At 38.2% G+C, this 21,677-nt stretch overlaps 1 protein-coding gene across 1 annotated transcript in view; it reads left to right on the top strand.

Annotated features, from left to right (window-relative positions):
- LOC145303408 (COMM domain-containing protein 10-like) overlaps nt 1-21,677 on the top strand; it is a 110,514-nt gene that overhangs the window by 68,884 nt on the left and 19,953 nt on the right. The window contains exons 5-6 of the mRNA XM_080144729.1: nt 6,131-6,214; nt 20,770-20,880. Coding sequence (XP_080000855.1) covers nt 6,131-6,214; nt 20,770-20,880 — 195 coding nt within the window. The remainder of the gene's footprint in view (nt 1-6,130; nt 6,215-20,769; nt 20,881-21,677) is intronic.

Genomic DNA, 21,677 nt, shown 5'->3' with positions numbered 1-21,677 from the left:
TTTCCATAACACATCCAGGTCTGCAATAGCAAATCATTTTCTTAAAAACCTGTCATTAGTTACGAATTTCAGCATTCATTAATTTACCATTTTAAGTTGTTCTTATTCAAACTTTCATTTGAAGATCTTAGAGACCATTCATGTTCTCTTTATAAACAAAAGGAATGCCTCTTGGGTTTGAATGTGATTAGCTTCGAAGAGATTCTATCATTGTACATGAATGACATATAACTTTATTTTAATTATACAGTGCCCCCTCCCCCTCTCAATACATGATGACGTTACTTTATTTTAACTGTATAGTTTCCCTTGTAAGTTTCTCTCGCTTTTATTATAAATAAACATCCCTCGATCTAGCTCGAGAAGAGTGAAGGCCAAACCGGTTCCTGCTTCTTTTAATAATGAACTAGCAGGGATATCTGACGTTGTCCAGGATTGAATGAGGATCAGCAAATGTTCCACCCTTACCATACTTTTATTATCATCGAAATTGGTTAAATCGCTCATTTTCAATCAAATTGATTGATTGCCTGCTCTAGTTAGGAACCCCACCCCATCCCCTGCAGTATTACCAGTACGAAGCTTCACATGCCTCTTCGCCATGACTTAGTCCATAATACATTGTAATCTACATTGCACTGTAGAGAATCTATTATTGATTTTATAAAATTATCTGTAAATAATAGTTTCACTTAAAGTTTATAATGCAAAAGTCAAGTATCATGGTTCAGTAGTGCTCTAAAAAGAAACATTAATTTTAAACATGCCCCTGTCTTATAAAAAAAAAATTACAGTTAATTTTATAGGTTGGGCTTTTCTGCTTGTGCGGTGAGAAAACTTTTCAAATGCATTTGTGATGTTAGGTTGTATAAGGGTGTTAACTTTTGTCAAAATTGAACTGTTCCTTCTTTAACCAGATTTTTTTTTTTTTTTTATTACATTTTCACCCCAAACAAGGCAAATTGCCACTTTGGTGTAGGGGGCTACTATCAGGGGCAACAACTACTGGGGTACTATGTAGGGATTTGGGCAGCAAGGTGTCGGTTCACGTTACACTTGAACTTCTGCACGTCAGTACTGTTGGGGAAGCAGGGACCTGGAATGGAATTCCAGAGTCTTGCGGTTCTGGGGAAGAAACTATTGGAGTAAAAAGATCTTTTACATCTAGGGACCTCTACAGTGTGGGGGTGGGATCTAGTAGCCTGTCGGGTTTGTCGAGGGTGCTCGCGTCGTGGGGGCACAAGTGATTGCAGTTCATCAGAGCATTCACCACTAAAATACTTGTAGAACAGGCAGAGGGATGCAACATTTCGTCGATGGGACAGAGGCTGAAGCTTAGATGCCAGTTCAGGGCCTATCAGATTTGCGACTCTCTTTTGAACCTTGTCAAGGAGCGAGAGACTAGTAGCAGATGCACCAGCCCAGATGTGGCAGCAATACTCCATACATGGGCAAATGGTGGCCTTATAGAGGTACAGGATACTTTCGGGTGTTAGTAGTTTTCTAGCACGGTAGAGAGAGCCTACCTTTCTTGCAGCGGCCCTGGCAATGCCTTCAATGTAATTGTTCCAACTCATGTTTCCTGTGAACGTTAGGCCAAGGAGTTTGAAAGATGGACTCTCAGCTAAAGGGTCGTTGGCCATTGCTATTGGTGGTAGAGAGGGTTTCTTGTAATTATTGAATGAAACTAGTTTAGTCTTGGCAGCATTGAACGCGACCAACCACTTTTGTCCCCATTCCACTACAGATTGGAGGTCTTCCTCTAGTGTTTCTGCCATTTCTTTAGAAATGTGTTCATTCGTCTTCCTGTCGTGTCTGCCATAGAGTGTAGTGTCATCAGCATATATACCCATCTCAGAGGCAATGTTGTCGGGGAGGTCATTTATGAATATCAGGAACAATAGAGGTCCAAGGATAGAACCCTGGGGCACTCCCGCATTTATATCATATTGTTTAGATGTGCGACCGTCGAGGACTACCTGGATTTTTCTCTTATCTAAGAAGGATTTAATTATGTTAAGTATTCTACCAGTGATACCGTAAGATCTAATCTTCCTGAGGAGACCCTCATGCCATACCCTGTCAAAAGCCTTAGATATATCTAGAGCTACCGCTCTGCCTTCCCCCGCTTTGTCCAGTGATTGGTATATACGTTCAGAGATCACGGTGAGGATGTCTGCTGTGGAACGGGCTTGTCTAAATCCATATTGTTTGTCAGTCAGTAGTTTAGCATCTGTAAGATGATGGACTAGAGCATGGTTAATTATGGTCTCAAATATTTTGGCAAAAAGTGGGAGGAGGCTAATGGGGCGATAATTTGATGGGTCTGTCCTTTCGCCAGAATTCTTGAATACTGGTACAACAGAAGCAGTTTTCCAACAGCCCGGAAAGCAAGCTTCATTAAGACATTTGTTGTAGAGTTTGGAGAGAACTGGAGCTACTTCGGCTGAGCACTTTTTTAATAGCACAGCTGGGATAAGATCGGGTCCACATGCTTTTGAGGTGTCAAGGTTTTTTATGATAGCATGCACCTGAGCAGGGGTGGTTTTCAGATCGTCTAGTGTGGCGTCTGTCCGCATAGGAAAGTCAGGTAGGGGGTGGTTGGAAGGGTCCAGTGTGGAGTTTGAGGCAAACCGACTGGCAAGCATGTTAGCCTTGTCGGTTGCTGAGGAGACAACCTCGTGATTGTTGGTTAGTGGGGGAATTGTTGATTGCCCATTATTTACTACACTGTTGTAGATTTTCCAGAAGTCTCGAGTTCCTAGTTTTTGTGCTTCGATGCGCTTTTTAGTGGTTTCCGTAAATTCTCTCTTAGCTGTCGCTATTTCTTTCTTAACGTTATTTCTAGCTTCTATATACTTTAGTCTGTTTGAACTGGACTTATGTCGGTTAAACCTACGGTATGCATGCTACTTTTGAGTAATGGCAGTTGCACAAGTCGACGTAAACCATTGGGGAGAGTGGGGCTTACTATAAAATTTCCGCATGGGAACATGCGCTTCGATTGCAGTTTTGAACCAGTCAGTGGTCTCGTTTGCACACTGTTCAGCAGGGAGAGAGAAAATATTTTTCCATGGAGCATCTCTAATTAGTTCCCTGATGGCTTCCCAGTCAGCCTTATTATAATATCTCGTTGTTTTGAGCACTGGCTCTTCAGTTTTGGGACTAGAGTTTAGGGCGATTTCAACCATTATCACTGCATGATCAGCGTTCCCGAGTGGGCTGTGGGCCTTCGCTATGCAGTCATCGGGAACTGTGGTCAAAAACAGATCTAGAAGTGATGCGTGTTGTTCTTCCTGGTCAGGGAAACGGGTTGGAAACGTAACAATTTGTGATAGGGAGTGAGATATAGCGAAGCTATGGGTTGTGCTGCCCGCTGCATCTGTGTGAGTAGAGAATCCAAGCCAGTTTTTGTGGTGGACATTAAAGTCACCAAACACATGTATTTGTGCGCTAGTGTCGAGGGACAGTGCCGTGTCTATGCTGTCAGATACTTTGTTTATTATGGAGCAGTCCTGAGTCGAGGGAGAGCGGTAGAGAAAATAATAGTAGCTAATACTGTGTTGCACGTTTAGTCTAAAGCACATAAAGGCTTGATCATCTGTTTCTAGGTTTGTTTCTCTAGTCAAGGGAAGGGTATTACGAATGTAAACTCCAAGTCCGTGCATATGTCTGTCAGAGTCCTTACGGCAGAGTGGGAGATATCCAGGCATGTTAAAGTGGTTAGAGGGAATGGAGGAGTGTAGGTTAGTCTCACTTAGTGCTAAGATATCCGGGGTATTTGTTAAGAGAAATGCTTCAACATCAGCTAAGTTAGTTCTAAGCCCACGGATATTTGTGAATGAGAGCCTCAAGGGAGGAGGCAAGTTGAATTTGTTTGTCCCTAATCCTGGTTTAAGCTTATTTTTAGATTGTACTGTCGTCATATTTTTTTTTTTAAGAGTTTCGGTAAGGGGGAGCTAAACAAGAGGTTATGCGGAGCTTCAGACATGCATCACAAGTAGACCATCAGCTGACCTTTCTCCAATTAGGATTGTGGCCTCAGGAAAGCCCACCGGGGATGAGTGCAGGGTCCCTTTCCATGCGCGTCATGGCACTGCAAACAACCCGATATTATTCAACTGTTGATGGAGCAGCCGCTCTAAGCGCTACCAAAGAGTTAGGGCTCCTGTACTACCAGTCGGGAACAGCAGCCAGGAACTGTCAATCCGGTACCCTCAACCCTTTAGAAGAAGGTCAACCCAATCTAACCGCTCAGGCATATCTTATACTCAAGCACTCCCAAATGTTCAGTTATAGGGGTGGGGCATGCTGGGAATGGGGAAGAACGGCGTTCATTGCCCTAGCCAGGAAACAAGATCTACCGCTGGGTGTTTCTGTCGAATCACTGAGATAGTGTCTCTGCGCTTGACTAATAGGCAAAGAAGGAGTATGGAAGCCGGGCGATAGACAGAGCCTATCTACTCCTTAAGCAATTTAGGTTTGCAAACCGGTGAATTTGTTTGAGTCACCAGCTCTAGGAAGGTTGTCATCCAAGACTGAAGAGGCCTCTCTCCCCTTTGGTTTAGTTTCAGAGTTTTCCTTCTCCTAGACGGATGATCTGGGAAGACCTACTGGGTCCGTCAGCCCTGAGAGGGTTTTCTCCGCGCCTAGGTTCTAATCCAGGTATTTCTGCGACCCCGCGTTGTTAGTGTTACTGGGTTAGTTTGTTGGGGATTATATCTACTGATTAGTTACACTCCTCAAAGTGATTTAGGGACATGCTATTTACTTGTTAATGGATAAAGGGGGTGGGTGAAGTTCATGCAGTGTAAGCGTCTATGTTTGTAAGAGGGCTTGTTAGGGAGGAGATAATGTGATTTTAGACGTACCCTTTTTTTTTTTTTATTAATGTTAGCTTAGGTCTAGTATAGTGTTACAGTATGAGTAGGTATTAAGAATTGAGCTACGAGTTGTGCCCGAGTTATTTTAGATGATAGGATGGTTAAGATGTAAGTGCAATATAGCATGGATAAGACAGCAAGTATTGAGTCATGCGTAATTAGGTGAATAGATATATATGGGCAGGTTTTCAGTAGGTGCGAATAGAGTTGGAGTTGTAGGTATTTTTTAGTAAGAGTCATGGGGCGTTTTGCATAACAAGGAGTGTCGTTTCAATAACGTAATTAATCGTTGCAAAACTCGAGACAGTTGTGTAGTGCATATCGCTTTGTTTCTGGGTACTTTGGCTGTTAAGTACCTGCCTTTGTGTGCATAGGCTGTTAAGTCCCTTACTGGATGGGAATGAGCTGTAATGCATGCCTTAGAGGTAGAAATGTATAGATGTTTAGTGATGGTTATTAAAACAGTTTGCATGTGAGGGATTAGGGGCTGGAAGTTAGCGATTCAACTACAGATGCGGAGCAATGTGGGAGTTTAGTGGCGGATAGGTTGGAAGGAGTAGATTGTTAGCGTTCAAGAGAAGAGGGGTTATTTATTTACAGATGGATTTCCATTAGGATTTTTGAGTTACAGGTAAGGTTTAGTCTGAAGAAGGGAGGAAAATTTTTTTTTTTTTTTTTTTTTTTTTTTTTTTTTTTATGCATGCAGGTAAGACAAACGCAATCGTCTTGGAGGTAAAATGTATAGGATTTCGTAGCTAGCTATTAGGTTTTTCCCTCCCAGTTATAGGGACAGCTAATTAATGGGATTTGGAATTGTAGTCATTAGATTTTTTTGATTACTGATTTTTGATACTTATCAGATGCATTCCGATATAAAACCTATGTAAGAATGCTCTCAGACACATTACCTTCATGTAAAATTAAAAAAAAAATTGGCGTAGCCGTTTCTGAATCATATGGAACAAACACACACACAAACAAAGTTCCTTTTATATAAAAGTGGATATAAAAAAAAAATGTATTCCCTTTATAATTGTAAATGTATAAATTGATATATTTTATGGTAGGGTGCGAATACATAAGAGTTACAGAATCCTTTTTTGTGACTGAAAGACACTCTGAATAGATAGGGTAATAGATGTAGCAAATTTCTCATTCTTAAATGTTAGAGCCTAAAAGTTCTTGGCAAACACACACAACTTAACGTAAATTTTTAACAACTTTTTTTGTTGAACTTATAATTGCAGGTAAATATTATAGTTGAAGCATGGACAACACATGCCAAAGATGTCATTCAGAAACTTGCACGTCGAACCCTTGCTCCGAATCAGGTGAGTAATCAGTTGTTTTATACTCAAACTCTTTGTTTAATCTTAGCTTTACTCATACTTTTTCATGAGTTCCAATTTATACACGAATGCAAGTTTTTTTTTATGTAATGCTGGTTTTACATACCACATTCTTTGTACTTTTATTTTTTGGCTTTTTTTATACCAAAGTTTTATTTAAAAAAAAAACATTAATAGGAATTTCAAAGTTAAATTTAATTATTAGACCATTGTTGGATTTTTAAATTATTAATTCAATGCGAAGTTATGGTTCTCGTTTTTTTTTTTTTTTTTTTTTTTTTTTAAATCAATTTTTTACCCCAAAACAAGGCACAGTGCTACTTTGGAGTAGAGGGGTTTGATTGGGGACATAAGTTGCAGGGGTATCATGAAGGGAGATGTGGAACAAGATGTTTGTTCATGTTACTCTTGAACTTCTGCATGTCAGTACAGTTGGGAAAGCAGAATCCCGAAAGGGAGTTCCAAAGTTTAGCAGTTCTGGGGAAAAAAATATTCGAATAGAAGACTTTCTTACACCTAGGGATTTACTGTGTAGGGATGGGATTTAGCTGCTTGTTGGGTTTGACGGAGGTAGTCACGTCTAGGGAGTATAAGTGCTTCTAGTTCGTTGGAGCATTCACCATTAAAGTACTTGTAGAACCGGCAGAGGGATGCTACATTTCGTCGGTGGGACAGAGGCTGAAGCTTAGATGACAGTTCAGGACCTATCAGGTTGGCAACTCTCTTTTGAACCTTGTCCAGGAGTGAGAGACAAGGAGCAGATGCACCAACCCAAATGTGACAACAGTACTCCATACATGAGCGAATGGTGGCCTTATAGAGGTACAAGACACTTTCAGGTGTAAGTAATTTTCTGGCACGGTAGAGAGAGCCCACCTTCTTTGCAGCAGCCTTGGCAATGCTCTCAATGTATCTATTCCAGTTCATGTTCCCTGTAAACGTAAGGCTGAGGAGTTTAAAGGAAATACTTTCAGGTAATGTGTTCTTGGCCATTGCTATTAGTATTGGTAGAGAAGGTTCTTGTAATTATTGAAGGAAACAAGCTTAGTCTTGGCAGCATTGAATGTGACCATCCATTTTTGCTCCCATTCCACTACAGATTGGAGGTCATCCTCTAGTGTTTCTGCCATTTCCTTAAATATGTGTTCATTTGTTTTCCCCTCATGCCTGTTATAGAGGGTGGTGTCATCGGCAAATATACCCATCTCCGAAACAATTTTATCAGGGAGGTCATTTATGAATATCAGGAATAATAAAGGTCCAAGGATAGACCCCTGAGATACTCCCGCATGATACAATCCTTTTTTTAAAAGGTTTCTGCACTTTATTATTATTTTGTACAAGTGATTCACCAGTTCAAATCTGACAACAATACTCCATACATGGTTGCTGCTTGTATATGAACCACATACGTCCTAAGATGGAATACTATTGCCACATCAGAACACCCTTTTCTTACCTTAGCATGGTACAAAGATGGCTCCCTTTTGCGCATTCTTTCTCGCACGCAGAAGAGATGTTGCGAATTGATTTTTGTTCTATCATTATTTTCATGACAGATGCTCGACTGAGCTTCAATCTATGAAGACCTATGACATTCACAATATACACTTATCTAGCTATAACCATTATCAGCAATTTCCTTTACTCTCTATCTGTGTCTAAAACTAATTGAAAATTCAGTAGAATAAAATACTACAGAATTGCTTCTCAACCGACTATAACATGGTCATTTTCAAGTCCAATCTAAACAAGTTCTTGAATTATCAAATTCTACCCAATTTTCACCATTACCAATTTTCATGGTGTTCTCTCACTGGCCACCTGGCACTGATTGACTCTTCTCCTTGAATAGCCTTTTGGGACTTGGTAAGTGGTGACTCCATAATAAAAAAGTAAAAACAAAGCCAATTATTATGAAGCTATAACTAATCTTATAATGATAATCTTGTTTTAGTTTCTATTGATTAAATTATTGGATATAAAACGTTTTCAAATACAAATATCGTTATTCAAATATGTTATATTGTCTGCAAGAGCCCGTGCTGCAACAAATATTAGTGCTAAGTAATAATTACATCGGCTGAAATGTTGTGAAAATAACATTCAAGATGGGAAGTTTTTAAAAAATACAAATCTCCATTTAAAAATTGTGAAATATAAGTATTGATATGCATTATTTGGATTCATCGGACTACTGTCCTCATCTTGAATGTGATTTTCACAATGTTTCGGTTGAACTTGGCGCAAGGAACCGTGGCGCAGTGGTTAGACTACTTAGAAAAATCAATTGTAAAAAGTGATATTCTTCTGAAGGTTGAAGGTTCATTTTTTTTTTTTTTTTTTTTTTTTTTACACAGTGATCACCACTTATCAAGGTCCGGAAGCCACTGAGGGATAAGTGTTATTGCAAGTACATTACGTTAGTGTGGAGATTTGATGAAGTGTTTACTTAAGGGGGCGGTTCATTAGGAATTTGTTAACGTTGGACTTGAAGACATCCAAGTTGTAGTCAGGTGGGAAGCAGGCAGACGGAACAGAGTTCCACAGGCGTGCAGTTCTAAGAAAGAAGCTTTGTTCATGGAATCCACGTTTTGATTTAGGCACAGATAAAGAGTGGGGGAAATTTTTCACAGTGGATTCAGCTAGACGGGTGTTTTTCGTGAAAGATTGGCGAGGGGGGACCAGAGATTGGAGTTCAGACGAGCACCTGCCATGAAAATAACGATAAAACAAGGATAGGCTCGCAACGTCTCTTCTGTGGGAGAGAGGTTGCAGGGTAGAGAAAAGGGCATCCCCCACTAAGCCACAACGTCTATTTTGTACTCTGTCAAGGCAAGATAGGCGGTTTTTAGCAGCTCCTGCCCAGATATGGCAACAGTATTCCATCCTTGGACGTACTTGGCTTTTATAGAGATAGAGAATTGCATCAGTAGTGAGATATCTTCTGGAGCGGTAGAAGGATCCCACCATCTTTCCAGCGACCTTGGCAACACACTTGATGTACGTGTTCCATTTCAGATCAGGAGTAAAGATCAAACCCAGAAGCTTTTCAAAACACGGGGCCTCTCCCAGACAAGAGCCATCCATCCCAATTGATGCCAATGGGGATCAGAGCGTTGATGATGTAAGGATAGGAGTTTGGTTTTAGATGCATTAAAGGTAACCAGCCACGTCTTCCCCCACTGAACCACGCGCTTGAGATCAGAGGAGAGAGAATCAGAGATAACTTTGTCATTTACAGCCTTTGATGTGTTGCCGTAGATGGTCGTGTCATCAGCATAGATGTCAACGAATGATTTAAGTATGTGTTTAAGGAGGTCATTCATGTAGATCAGGAAGAGAGTTGGGCCTAGGATTGACCCCTGAGGGACTCCAGCATTAATACTGCAGGCCTCCGATTTTTTTCCATCAACCACTACTCTTATGAACCTATCGGAGAGAAATGATTTAATGATTGAGAAAACATTTCCAGTTATACCGTAGCTGGAAATCTTGTGAAGTAGACCCTTATGCCATACTTTGTCGAAGGCCTTTGATATGTCAAGAGCAATTGCCCTAGAAAGGAAGCCTTTGTCAAGAGATTCACTAATCCTGTGAGATATAACCATCAGCACATCTGCGGTAGATCTTGCAGAGCGGAAACCATATTGTGTGTCACTAAGAAGGTTGTTTCTGCTGAGGTGGTTGACTATTTCTCTATTTAATATGGATTCCAGCAACTTACTCATAACACAGAGAAGACTTATTGGTCTGTACTGAGAGGGAGATGACTTATCACCTGAATTCTTAAATACAGGGCAAACTGATGAGGTCTTCCAGGGAGTCGGAAAGCACTTCTCCTTAAGGCAGCGCTTAAACAGTTTCGTAAGTATGGGAGCAAGTTCTGGTTGAAGCTTTTTTAACACTATAATTGGGATGCCGTCAGAGCCAGTTGCTTTACTGGAATCAAGGTTCTTGATTAGCTTGGCGACCTCATGCACAGATATTGGTATGTTACCTAGCCTGTTCTGTGTTATAGGAGGAAATATGGAGAGTTGATGGCCTTCGTCGCAGAGGGTAGAATTAGCTGCAAAGTTTTTTGCAAATAGTTTGGCCTTGTCTGACACTGACGAGATGACCTCTGGTCCATTGATAATGGTTGGGATAGAACACACACTACTGTTCAGGATACTATTTGTTATTTGCCAAAACTGGTGGGAACCAACCCGCTGATCAGCTACCTTGGATTTAACAGAGTGGGCATATAGCTCTCTTGCATTTTTTATTAATCTTTTACAGTGGTTGCTGGCAGTCCTGAAAGCAGCTTTAGTCTCAGTGCATCTATTACGTTGGTAGCTATGGAAAAAGTGATTTCTGTGCGCGATAGCAGCAGCACATTCTGGGGAGAACCATGGCTTTCTGTTAGGTTTTTGTTGGAATTTTTTAGATGGTATGAATTGGTCTATGCCTACAATTAACCATTCAGTCAGATCTGATACTATAGAGGACACTTCCTTTTTAAACATGGAGTGCAGAGGTAAATCAGATATGAATGTATGGAAGCTATCCCAGTCAGCCATAGAGTATCGGTATACAGTACGGTGGAGGGGTACGTCTGGGGACTTATTACATTTCATTTTTATCTTAACTGATATGACGGAGTGGTCGGAGGATCCTAGAGGAGAATGAACGGAACATGAACAAAGCTCAGGGGAAGTTGAGAGAAAAAGGTCTAGGAGGCTTGCATATTAACCGGGTGTATCGGGCACACGGGTGGGTTCGCGAACAATCTGAGTGAGGTCATAAGCAATGGCAAAATCATGACAAAACCTCCTCTCATCGTCTGTCTTATTTGAATGGGTCAGCGATTCCACGTTATGGACGTTAAAGTCACCACAGATGTGGATGTTAGCCAAGAGATGTGGTCTATTTTCACAGATATGCTCTTAAAGATAGTAACTCCGCTGTTGTGGGGCTTCAATCCTTAGTGATGGCGACTAAAAAATACAATGGCGAATTACTTAGGACCTCTATCCGGTCATGGCTGACGGAACAAGAGTACGCTACACCTGTGAAGTAAATAAAGGGTTTTGCTCAAAATTCTGTCCAAATTCCTGAGTTCGACAGAAACATTCCCAAGTTCGACAAGATACACCTGAAAAATGGTTGCAGGTTACATCGACTGAACCGTGAAAATCACACTCGGATGAGAACAGTAGTTTGATGAATCCAAATAATACGAATAACGAATCCTCATTTAAAAAATTCAGAAACGTCAAGTATTGATGTGTCGGACAGAATTGTTATTTTGGTCTGAGTTTGAAAAATCGGCAAGATAACTTTATAGGTCAGATTAAGTTGACTATCTGTTAGAAGAAGAATGTAGCATGGTCGTTACTATTAAACTATTACATTTCAAACCTCCTGGACCCACACATTGTCTGGTACTGTCACAAAGGAATAAACAAAAAAAAAAGAAATAAATAAAAATCTAACCTGGCATTTTTTAAAGTTTAAATGAAATGCATTTATTTGTAGTTCTTCCGACAATAATGTGTTTCATCGTTTTTCAAAAGTGTTTTTGCACACCCATATGCTTTACAATGCTTTGCCATATAATATATGCTTTTTAAGTCTCTCTCCCCACTACATGATGCTGACCATAGACAGCGCTTTCTTGCCCTCGACTTCATATGTCCATCTTCCCCGGCACACACTTTGCTTTATTCTTTTTGCTTGACCACGTGCTGTTTTTTTTTCTCCTTTTTTTTTCACCTTCTTCCTGTGATGTCAGCGCATGCACGTTTGCTTACTTTGCATGTGTGCTGCTACTGCTGCTAATATTTTTGCTTGTCAGCTATCCTATAGTTGCTGCTGATTTTCTCATACACACCATCTATAATATAAATCTCACCTGTCTGTTTAAATGTATGTATGTATGTTTGGATGTCTGCCTAAAACTTTCGACATAGGCAACGGATTTTCACGAGATCAGTATCATTTTGAAGGTCAACCCTTCGGATGACAAATATCGAAAAATTAGCTAAAAACATTAATTCCTCCACCCTCAACTGGGCACTTTTCTACTGGGAGAGGGTCACTTTTTTTGCCGATATTTTCGAAAGTCATCCCCTCTTTACGGTTTTCTAACCTTAATTTATCCTACATTATTTCTGGTTTGGCGATGGACGCAACAGCAAACATGTCACGTTTTTATCACATTCTTTTCCTCCTTCACAGTATGGATTTAACCTTGCCTGCCTACTACCACTTTTTTTTTTTTTGTTTTTTGCTCAACACATACTTCCAAACGACCGGGCAACGCCGGGCACCCAATCTAGTGTTACAAGAAGAATAAGAAGAGAACGTTTGTTTATATGACATAAGAATAGAATATAAGAAATTACCTGTGGCTGTTTTTGTTCAGAATTTAATTTTGTCTTCAGATATTTTTTTTTCTGAATAAGTTCCTTAATAATAAGTGTCACTTGATTCAGAAACTGTTTATGCAACGAGCCATTGTTTTAACGGTTAAGATTTACAAAATTCTGTGACATCTTGTGCTATTTGCTCGTTTTCTTCATCTCTTGAAATGTTTGTCGTTGAGATTTGTCTGACACCAGATAATCTGTATTAATCTTCTTCTTTTGCATTGGTTGTTGTTTAACATAGCAAAGACTTCCGCTTTTTGTTTAATCAATTCTCTTATGGGAGTAGTGCATTGTAAATCGTTACACTAGGAAAGTGTCAGTATTAATTAAAAACAATAAACGTGAGAAGGTAACGGGGAAAAAAGAGGAGAAAAGCAAAGAAATGGAAAGGAGCCAGACAGATAAGTCGTAGCCAAAAGTTGTTTTGTCGGATTTATTCCAAATTAATTTCTCTCCCATTTTTGTATATATATATATATATATATATATATATATATATATATATATATATATAATATTAGTCTTGGAAGTTTTTCAACCCTTAAAACTATATCGAAAATAAAAAAACTTTTAGTTCTAAGTTAGAAAACTCCTTTGCTTGTAAGCTCATAATCACTGCATTTGTTTATTTCTATGAATTTATGCTAGACCTAATATTATTGTAGTATATATATACATATATATACTAGCAAAAGTACCCGTCGTTGACTGGGTTCAAAAACAGCCTACAGAAAATGGACTCTGATTTATGAAAGTACTAGTGAGGGGTACCCGGCGTTGCCCGGGTGTTTGTAGGTGTGTGTGTGGTGTTAAATAAAAAAGAAACTGGGGGGGGGGGTAGGATCGAAGCCGAAGCCCTGAGGCGAAGTTTGTAAATAAAATCGGCCAGCTAGAATGAAGCATTGTTATTGTTACGACGATGACGATGTAAGCATTGTTATAAACGAAGTAAGAAAAGAAAACAACGTTTTAATTAAGTGGGGGGGGGGGGTAATCAAAACATCTAAAAAAACACAAAAAAAACTAACGTAAGGCAAACGAACGATGAAAACAGAAAAACGAACACGTGAAAAATGGCTTAAATAAGCCTGTTTCGATATTAAAATTTAAAAAATCGGTGGGTACCTGCGTGTTTTGGGGTATCGCTAAGAATAAGCGAAGTAAAAAAAAAACAAAGAAAACGAACGTTACGTGTAAAATGGCTTAAATTTAAAAAAAAAAAAAAAAAAAACCCATCTCGCACCATGATTCGAACCCAAAACGTTTAGATAATGAACCAAGGCCTTAACTACCTGAGCTAAAGCAACGTATATGAAATTTGTTCGGTTTTTCAACTATTTAAAGTAAATCAGGTCACGACGTCATGACGTCATCTGACACATGCGTTGTTGAACCCCCCCCTTCCCCCCCGTCGAAAATTGTCGATTTCGGGGTGAAAAAGTTAACGTTTCTCTCTCTCTCTATTTTCGTCTCTGTCTCTCTCTCTCTCTGTTTGCGTCTCTCTCTCTCTCTCTGTTTGCGTCTCTCTCTCTCTTTCTCTGTTTGCGTCTCTCTCTCTCTCTCTCTCCGTCTTCCTTACTCTAAAGAGTGTTACTAAAAAAGAAAATGGCGTCTGGGTTTGTTTTTTTGTAAAAACTTCGATCGTTAATATTTTTTATAAGCGTATTTTTTTTTTTTACTTCACATCTTTGGCTTGTTATTTTTCATTTAACTATCGTATCTAACTATTTTTAACGTGCTAATAACTTTGGTAACGTTGTCATAGCATAGAAGTTCATAGTTTAGCTTGTGTGAGGGTTAAATTTTTTTTTACCGATAACAACAGTGTTTTTTAAATTCAGACTGCCATTACAGCTTGCTGACGTCAAGATCACGTGACATGACTCAGCGGGTTTTAAATACAAGTTGACCCAAAATAAACGGCCCCGTGTATACTTTATGTAGAAGAGTTGGCGCCCATATTTTTTTGGGCAGTTATAAATCGATTTAAAAATATGTAATGTTTAACATTTAAATGTCACTTTTTTTGGCCCCCCCCCCCCGGCAGAAAATCGATCAGTTGACGCACTTCTGATGGTTCTTTTGGGCCAATTTTTCGATATTTGTCGTCCGGAGGGTGGGGCTTTGATATGAGACCAAGTTTGTGAATTTTTGTTCCGTCGGTCAAATGTTTTTAGCAGACACACACACAAACAAACATACATACATACATACATTTTTGCTTTTATATATATAGATGATAGGTTATGAAAAGGAAGGGTTGTAAATTTGGGTTGAATTTGGGGGCATCAAAACCAAAGCAAAATATGATGAAAGTAAAAATAAAATAGATAAACCCCATAATTTATAATACCATACCTGTTCACACTGAAACACTTATCACAATATTCTGTGGATCTGTATTAAAAAAACCTTGTTAAACTTTGTGACATATTTCCAATCTATGGAGGTCAGGCACAAACGAACATCCCATAATTTTATTATACCATATTTCTTCAAACTGAAACATAATGATCAAAGTATACTTACGCAGATAAATATGAAAAGTCTTTATTAAAGTTTGTGCCTATTTCCATTCTATGGAGGCCAGGTGCGAACGCAGACCCCATAATTTTATTATATCATCCCCATTTAAGTTAAACCATACTTATCAAATATTATTATGCACATCTATATCAAAAACACTTGTAAAGGTTTTTTTTTTTAATTTTTAAATTTTTTATTTCCATACTTTGTGGACCATGCGCGAACGCAGACCCCACAATTTTAATGAACCACTGTTCTGCCAGATCAAACATACCCATTCCTGTGTCTCGATACATCTTCTATCATTATATGTAATCAGTTTTTTAAAATAGTCAACCATATAGGAGCTTATTTGTGACCAGACACACACACATCCACACACACACAGCTTTATATTATAGATATATTATTTGTGTGCCTACATCAGGTTGACAAGAAAGTTCTTGCGATTTTTAACTTTTAAATTCAGATGAATATATTTTGGTTCAAACAAAAATTTATTGAAACAAGCACCATCAGAAAGAACACACGCAAAACAATTGTATTTCTGTCAGTAACATAAAAATCTTGCGTTCTAGCGATGATGAAATAGATGAAGGCGTTTTTTATATCACTTAGGTTTTTGAAGCATTTCTCATGCAGAAAGTTGTTGAGATACTTGAAAAAGTCGTAGTCAGTAGGTAAGAGATCTGGAGAGTATGGCGGATGAGGTAGAGTTTCGTAGCCCAATTTGTTCAACTTCTGCAGGGTTGATTTAGCAAAGTGTGGTCAGGCATTGTTGTGGAGGAGAATTGGGCCTTTTTTGTTGAATGATGCTGGGTGTTGTTGTCGAAGTTTCTGATGCATTTCATCCATTTGTTGACAGTACTTCTTCACCATATTGGTTTCGCCTACATTCAAAAAACTGTAATGAATGAGACAGGTTGTAAACCACCAGTCAGTCAGTATGACCTTCTTTTGGTGCAGCTCTGGCTTCGGGAAGTATCGTGGAGATTTGTCAGCATCTAACCAATAAGCTGAGTGTCGTAAATTGTCGTAAAGAACCCACTTTTCATTGCAAGTCACAACTCAGTTGAGAAATGTGTCATTCTTGTTGCATAAAAGAAAGGAAGATGACACTTCATTACAGCATTTCTTTTGGTTGTCGTTTAATTCATGAACCACCTATTTATCAAGTTTTGTTGTCTTTCCAATCACTCAAATGGTTAGAATCATTGTATATATTACGTCTAATTCAAAAGCAAGTTCTTAAACAGTTGTGTGTGGATTGTAATAAGTCTTCAGACGTACCTCTCCACCGTACTGTATACCGATACTCTATGGCTGACTGGGATAGCTTCCGTACATTTATATCTGATCTACCTCTGCATTCCATGTTTAAAAAGGATGTGTCCTCTATAGTATCAGACCAGACCGAATGGCTAATTGTAGGCATAGACCGATCCATACCATCCAAAAAATTCCAACAAAAACCTAACAGCCAGCAATGGTTCTCCCCTGAATGTGCTGCTGCCATCATGCACAGAAATCACTTTTCCCATAGCTACCAACGTAATAGATGTACTGAGACTAAAGCTGCCTTCAGGACTGCCAGCAACCACTGTAAAAGAGTAATAAAAAATGTAAGAGAGCTATATGCTCAGTTCGTTAAATTCAAAGTAGCTGATCAGCGGCTTGGTTCCCACCAGTTTTGGCAAATAGCAATCAGGATCCTGAACAGGAGCATGTTTTCTATCCCGACCATCATCAATAGACCTGAGGTCATCACGTCAGCATCAGACAAGGCCAAACTATTTGCCAAGAACTTTACAGCTAATTCTACTCTATGCGACGAAGGCCATCAACTCCCCGTATTTCCTCCTATAACAGACAACACGCTACACAACATATAAATATCTGCATGAGGTTGCCAAGCTAATCAAGAACCTTGATTCTAGTAAAGCAACTGGCCCTGACGGCGTTCCAATTATAGCGTTGAAAAAGCTTCAACCAGAACTTGCCCCCATACTTACGAAACTGTTTAAGTGTTGCCTAAAAGAGAAGTGCTTCCCAACACCCTGGAAAACCTCATCAGTTTGCCCTGTATTTAAGAATTCAGGTGATAAGTCATCTCCCTCTCAGTACAGACCAATAAGTCTCCTGTGTGTTATGAGTAAGTTGCTGGAATACATATTAAATAGAGAAGTAGTCAACCACCTCAGCAGAAATAACCTTCTTAGTGACATGCAATATAGTTTCCGTTCTGCTAGATCTACAGCAGATGTGCTAACGGTTATATCTCATAGGATTAGTGAATTTCTTGACAAAGGCTTCCTTTCTAGGGCAATTGCTCTTAACATATCAAAGGCCTTCGATAAGGTATGGCATAAAGGCCTACTTCACAAGATTTCCAGCTACAGTATAACAGGAAATGTTTTCTCAATCATTAAATCGTTTCTCTCTGATAGGTTCATAAGAGTAGTGGTTGATAGGCAGAAATCAGAGGCTCACAGTATTAATGCTGGAGTCCCTCAAGGGTCCATCCTGGGCCCAACTCTCTTCCTGATCTACATCAATGATCTCCCAAAACACATACTTAAATCATTCATTGAAATCTATGCTGATGACACGATCATCTATGGCAACACATCAAAGGCCGTAAATGACAACTATCATCTATGGCAACACATCAAAGGCCGTAAATGACAACTATCATCTATGGCAACACATCAAAGGCCGTAAATGACAACGTTCTCTCTGATTTTCTCTCCTCTGATCTTGAGCACGTGGTACAGTGGGAGAAGAGGTGGCTGGTTAATTTTAAGGCATCTAAAACCAAGCTCCTATCTTTACATCATCAATGCTCTGATCCCCATCTGGCATCAATTGAAATGGATGGCTCTCATCTTGGGGAAGCTTCATGTTTTGACAAGCTTCTGGGCTTGACCTTTACTCTTGACCTGAAATGGAACACATACATCAGGTCTGTTGCCAAGGTCGCTGGGAAAATGATGGGATTCTTCTACTGCTCCAGAAGATATCTCACTACTGATGCAATTCTCTATCTCTATAAAAGCCAAGTACGTCCAAGGATGGAGTACTGCTGCCACATCTGGGAAGGAGCTGCTTAAAACAGTCTATCCTGCCTTGACAGAGTACAAAATAGAAATGGCTTAGTGGGGGATGCCCTCTTATCCTCCCTGCAACCTCTTTCCCACAGAAGAGACGTTGCAAACCTGTCTTTGTTTTATCGTTATTTCCATGGCAAGTGCTCATCTGAGCTCCAATCTCTCGTCCCCCCTCACCAATCTTTCACGATAAACACCTGTCTACCTGAAACTTCTGTCAATAATTTTCCCCACTCTTTATCTGTGTCAAATCAAAACGTACATTCCATGAACAAAGCTTCTTAGAAGTGCATGCCTGTGGAACTTTCTTCCGTTTGCCTGTTTCCCGCCTGACTACAACTTGGATGTCTTCAAGTCCAACATAAACAAATTCTTGATGAACCGCCCCCTTAAGTAAGACACTTTATCAAATCTCCAATACTAACGATTACTATGATACTATCCCATTGATTACCATACATGCAATAACCCTTATCCTTGAGTGGCTTCTGGGCCTTGATAAGTGGCGACCATCATGTAAAAAAAATGTGTTGCATGCAGAAAAATGACATGAGAATGTGGCAATAGATATGTAATGCGAGTCTTAAAGAGGGATGTAGATCTGATGACGTTGGAAGAAGATTTAATCAGGAGAAGTAGTCATATTGAAATAATGTGTGGTATAGTGAAGTAGTGATATTAAAATAATGTGATGTATAGTGATGTAGTCATATTGAAATAATGTGTGGTATAGTGAAGTAGTGATATTAAAATAATGTGATGTATAGTGATGTAGTCATATTGAAATAATGTGAGGTATAGTGAAGTAGTCATATTGAAATAATGTGAGATATAATGATGTAGTCATATTGAAATAATGTGAGGTATAGTGATGTAGTCATATTGAAATAATGTGAGGTATAGTGAAGTAGTCATATTGAAATAATGTGAGATATAATGATGTAGTCATATTGAAATAATGTGAGGTATAGTGATGTAGTCATATTGAAATAATGTGAGGTATAGTGAAGTAGTCATATTGAAATAATGTGAGATATAATGATGTAGTCATATTGAAATAATGTGAGGTATAGTGATGTAGTCATATTGAAATAATGTGAGGTATAGTGAAGTAGTCATATTGAAATAATGTGATGTATAGTGATGTAGTCATATTGAAATAATGTGAGGTATAGTGATGTAGTCATATTGAAATAATGTGTGGTATAATGATGTAGTCATATTGAAATAATGTGAGATATAATGATGTAGTCATATTGAAATAATGTGAGGTATAGTGAAGTAGTCATATTGAAATAATGTGAGATATAATGATGTAGTCATATTGAAATAATGTGAGGTATAGTGAAGTAGTCATATTGAAATAATGTGAGATATAATGATGTAGTCATATTGAAATAATGTGAGGTATAGTGATGTAGTCATATTGAAATAATGTGAGGTATAGTGAAGTAGTCATATTGAAATAATGTGATGTATAGTGATGTAGTCATATTGAAATAATGTGAGGTATAGTGATGTAGTCATATTGAAATAATGTGTGGTATAATGATGTAGTCATATTGAAATAATGTGATGTATAGTGATGTAGTCATATTGAAATAATGTGAGGTATAGTGATGTAGTCATATTGAAATAATGTGTGGTATAGTGATGTAGTCATATTGAAATAATGTGATGTATAGTGAAGTAGTCATATTGAAATAATGTGATGTATAGTGATGTAGTCATATTGAAATAATGTGAGGTATAGTGATGTAGTCATATTAAAATAATGTGAGGTATAGTGAAGTAGTCATATTGAAATAATGTGATGTATAGTGATGTAGTCATATTGAAATAATGTGAGGTATAGTGATGTAGTCATATTGAAATAATGTGAGGTATAGTGAAGTAGTCATATTGAAATAATGTGATGTATAGTGATGTAGTCATATTGAAATAATGTGAGGTATAGTGATGTAGTCATATTGAAATAATGTGTGGTATAATGATGTAGTCATATTGAAATAATGTGATGTATAGTGATGTAGTCATATTGAAATAATGTGAGGTATAATGATGTAGTCATATTGAAATAATGTGTGGTATAGTGATGTAGTCATATTGAAATAATGTGATGTATAGTGATGTAGTCATATTGAAATAATGTGAGGTATAGTGATGTAGTCATATTGAAATAATGTGAGGTATAGTGATGTAGTCATATTGAAATAATGTGAGGTATAGTGATGTAGTCATATTGAAATAATGGATGAAAGTTCTAGAGTGAGTAGATGTGGAAGAGTTGAGGTAGCAGTATTGGTTGTTATAGAAACATGAGAGAAAATGATGAGGATGGTTTTAAAAGATATAAATAAAAAACTGATGAGATATAGGTTAATTTTGAAATCAATTTCTAAAACTGTACCTGTAAAATGTACATTAAACTGATGATATATTATTGCTAGAAATTTTAACAAACCTTTTTATTTTGTATTTTTTATTTTAGCTCAGTGATATTAACTGGAGGCTTAATTTAGAAATGGCCAACATGGGAAGATCCAAAATGAAATTACCCAATGCGATGTTTGAACTGAAGATCACACAAGATGATGCACAGGTAAATAAAAGTATTTACTGAGTAGCTGTTTCATAAAAAATGAAGTAGAAAAAAATGTTACAGTTTCTGAACAAATTAATCAAGCCTTGGAAACTGGCCACGTGATAATGTGATTACATTCTAGCAACAAATTATTTACGTTACGATTTCCAAAATGATCACAATGATCGTTTCATGTAACTTTTTCATTAAATGATCAAAAAAAGATTCATTTTTTGTTTGCCTATTTTTCTGAAGCTGAATTATTTGTTTCCATAAGTCTTTTTCCTATTTTACTGCTGCTACCAGGTCAGGCTGTCTGAAGTTAGTGGCTTTGTAACCTAAATGCACCAAACATTGATGGTGTTGCTTTTTTCCTTTCCTTTCACAAAACTCAATCATGTTCTGCAAAGTCAAAGACAAAAGCAATTTCCCTCTACGAAACAACTAAACCAAACATGAACAAATACTTGAACTTGAAGAACTTGAAGGTATTGTGTATTATTTTTTTTTGTGAGAAACGTGGTGAAACAACACCACCACCACCACCACCAACAACAACAACAACTATGATTAACCACAACGGGATAAGAATGTGATGAATAAAAAGCTATGGAAGGTAGTGATTACTGGGGATACAGTTACGAGACTCAGCATTCTTATCCTGCCATGGTTAATCACCTGAAGAAGGCCAGAGGATGAGTTGGCCAAAATGTGGTTAAACAACAACAACAACTATGAAGATGAGGATAACAATCTGCAAACAAATAAATACACAAGTTACTCATCTCAAAGGATTCCGATAAAAAAATTATATA

Source organism: Euprymna scolopes, chromosome 19, assembly GCF_053919585.1.
Source record: "Euprymna scolopes isolate OS-2025 chromosome 19, ASM5391958v1, whole genome shotgun sequence".
Taxonomy (NCBI): domain Eukaryota; kingdom Metazoa; phylum Mollusca; class Cephalopoda; order Sepiida; family Sepiolidae; genus Euprymna; species Euprymna scolopes.
Note: the sequence above shows the minus strand (reverse complement) of the source record. Positions and strands in the feature narration are given on the sequence as shown.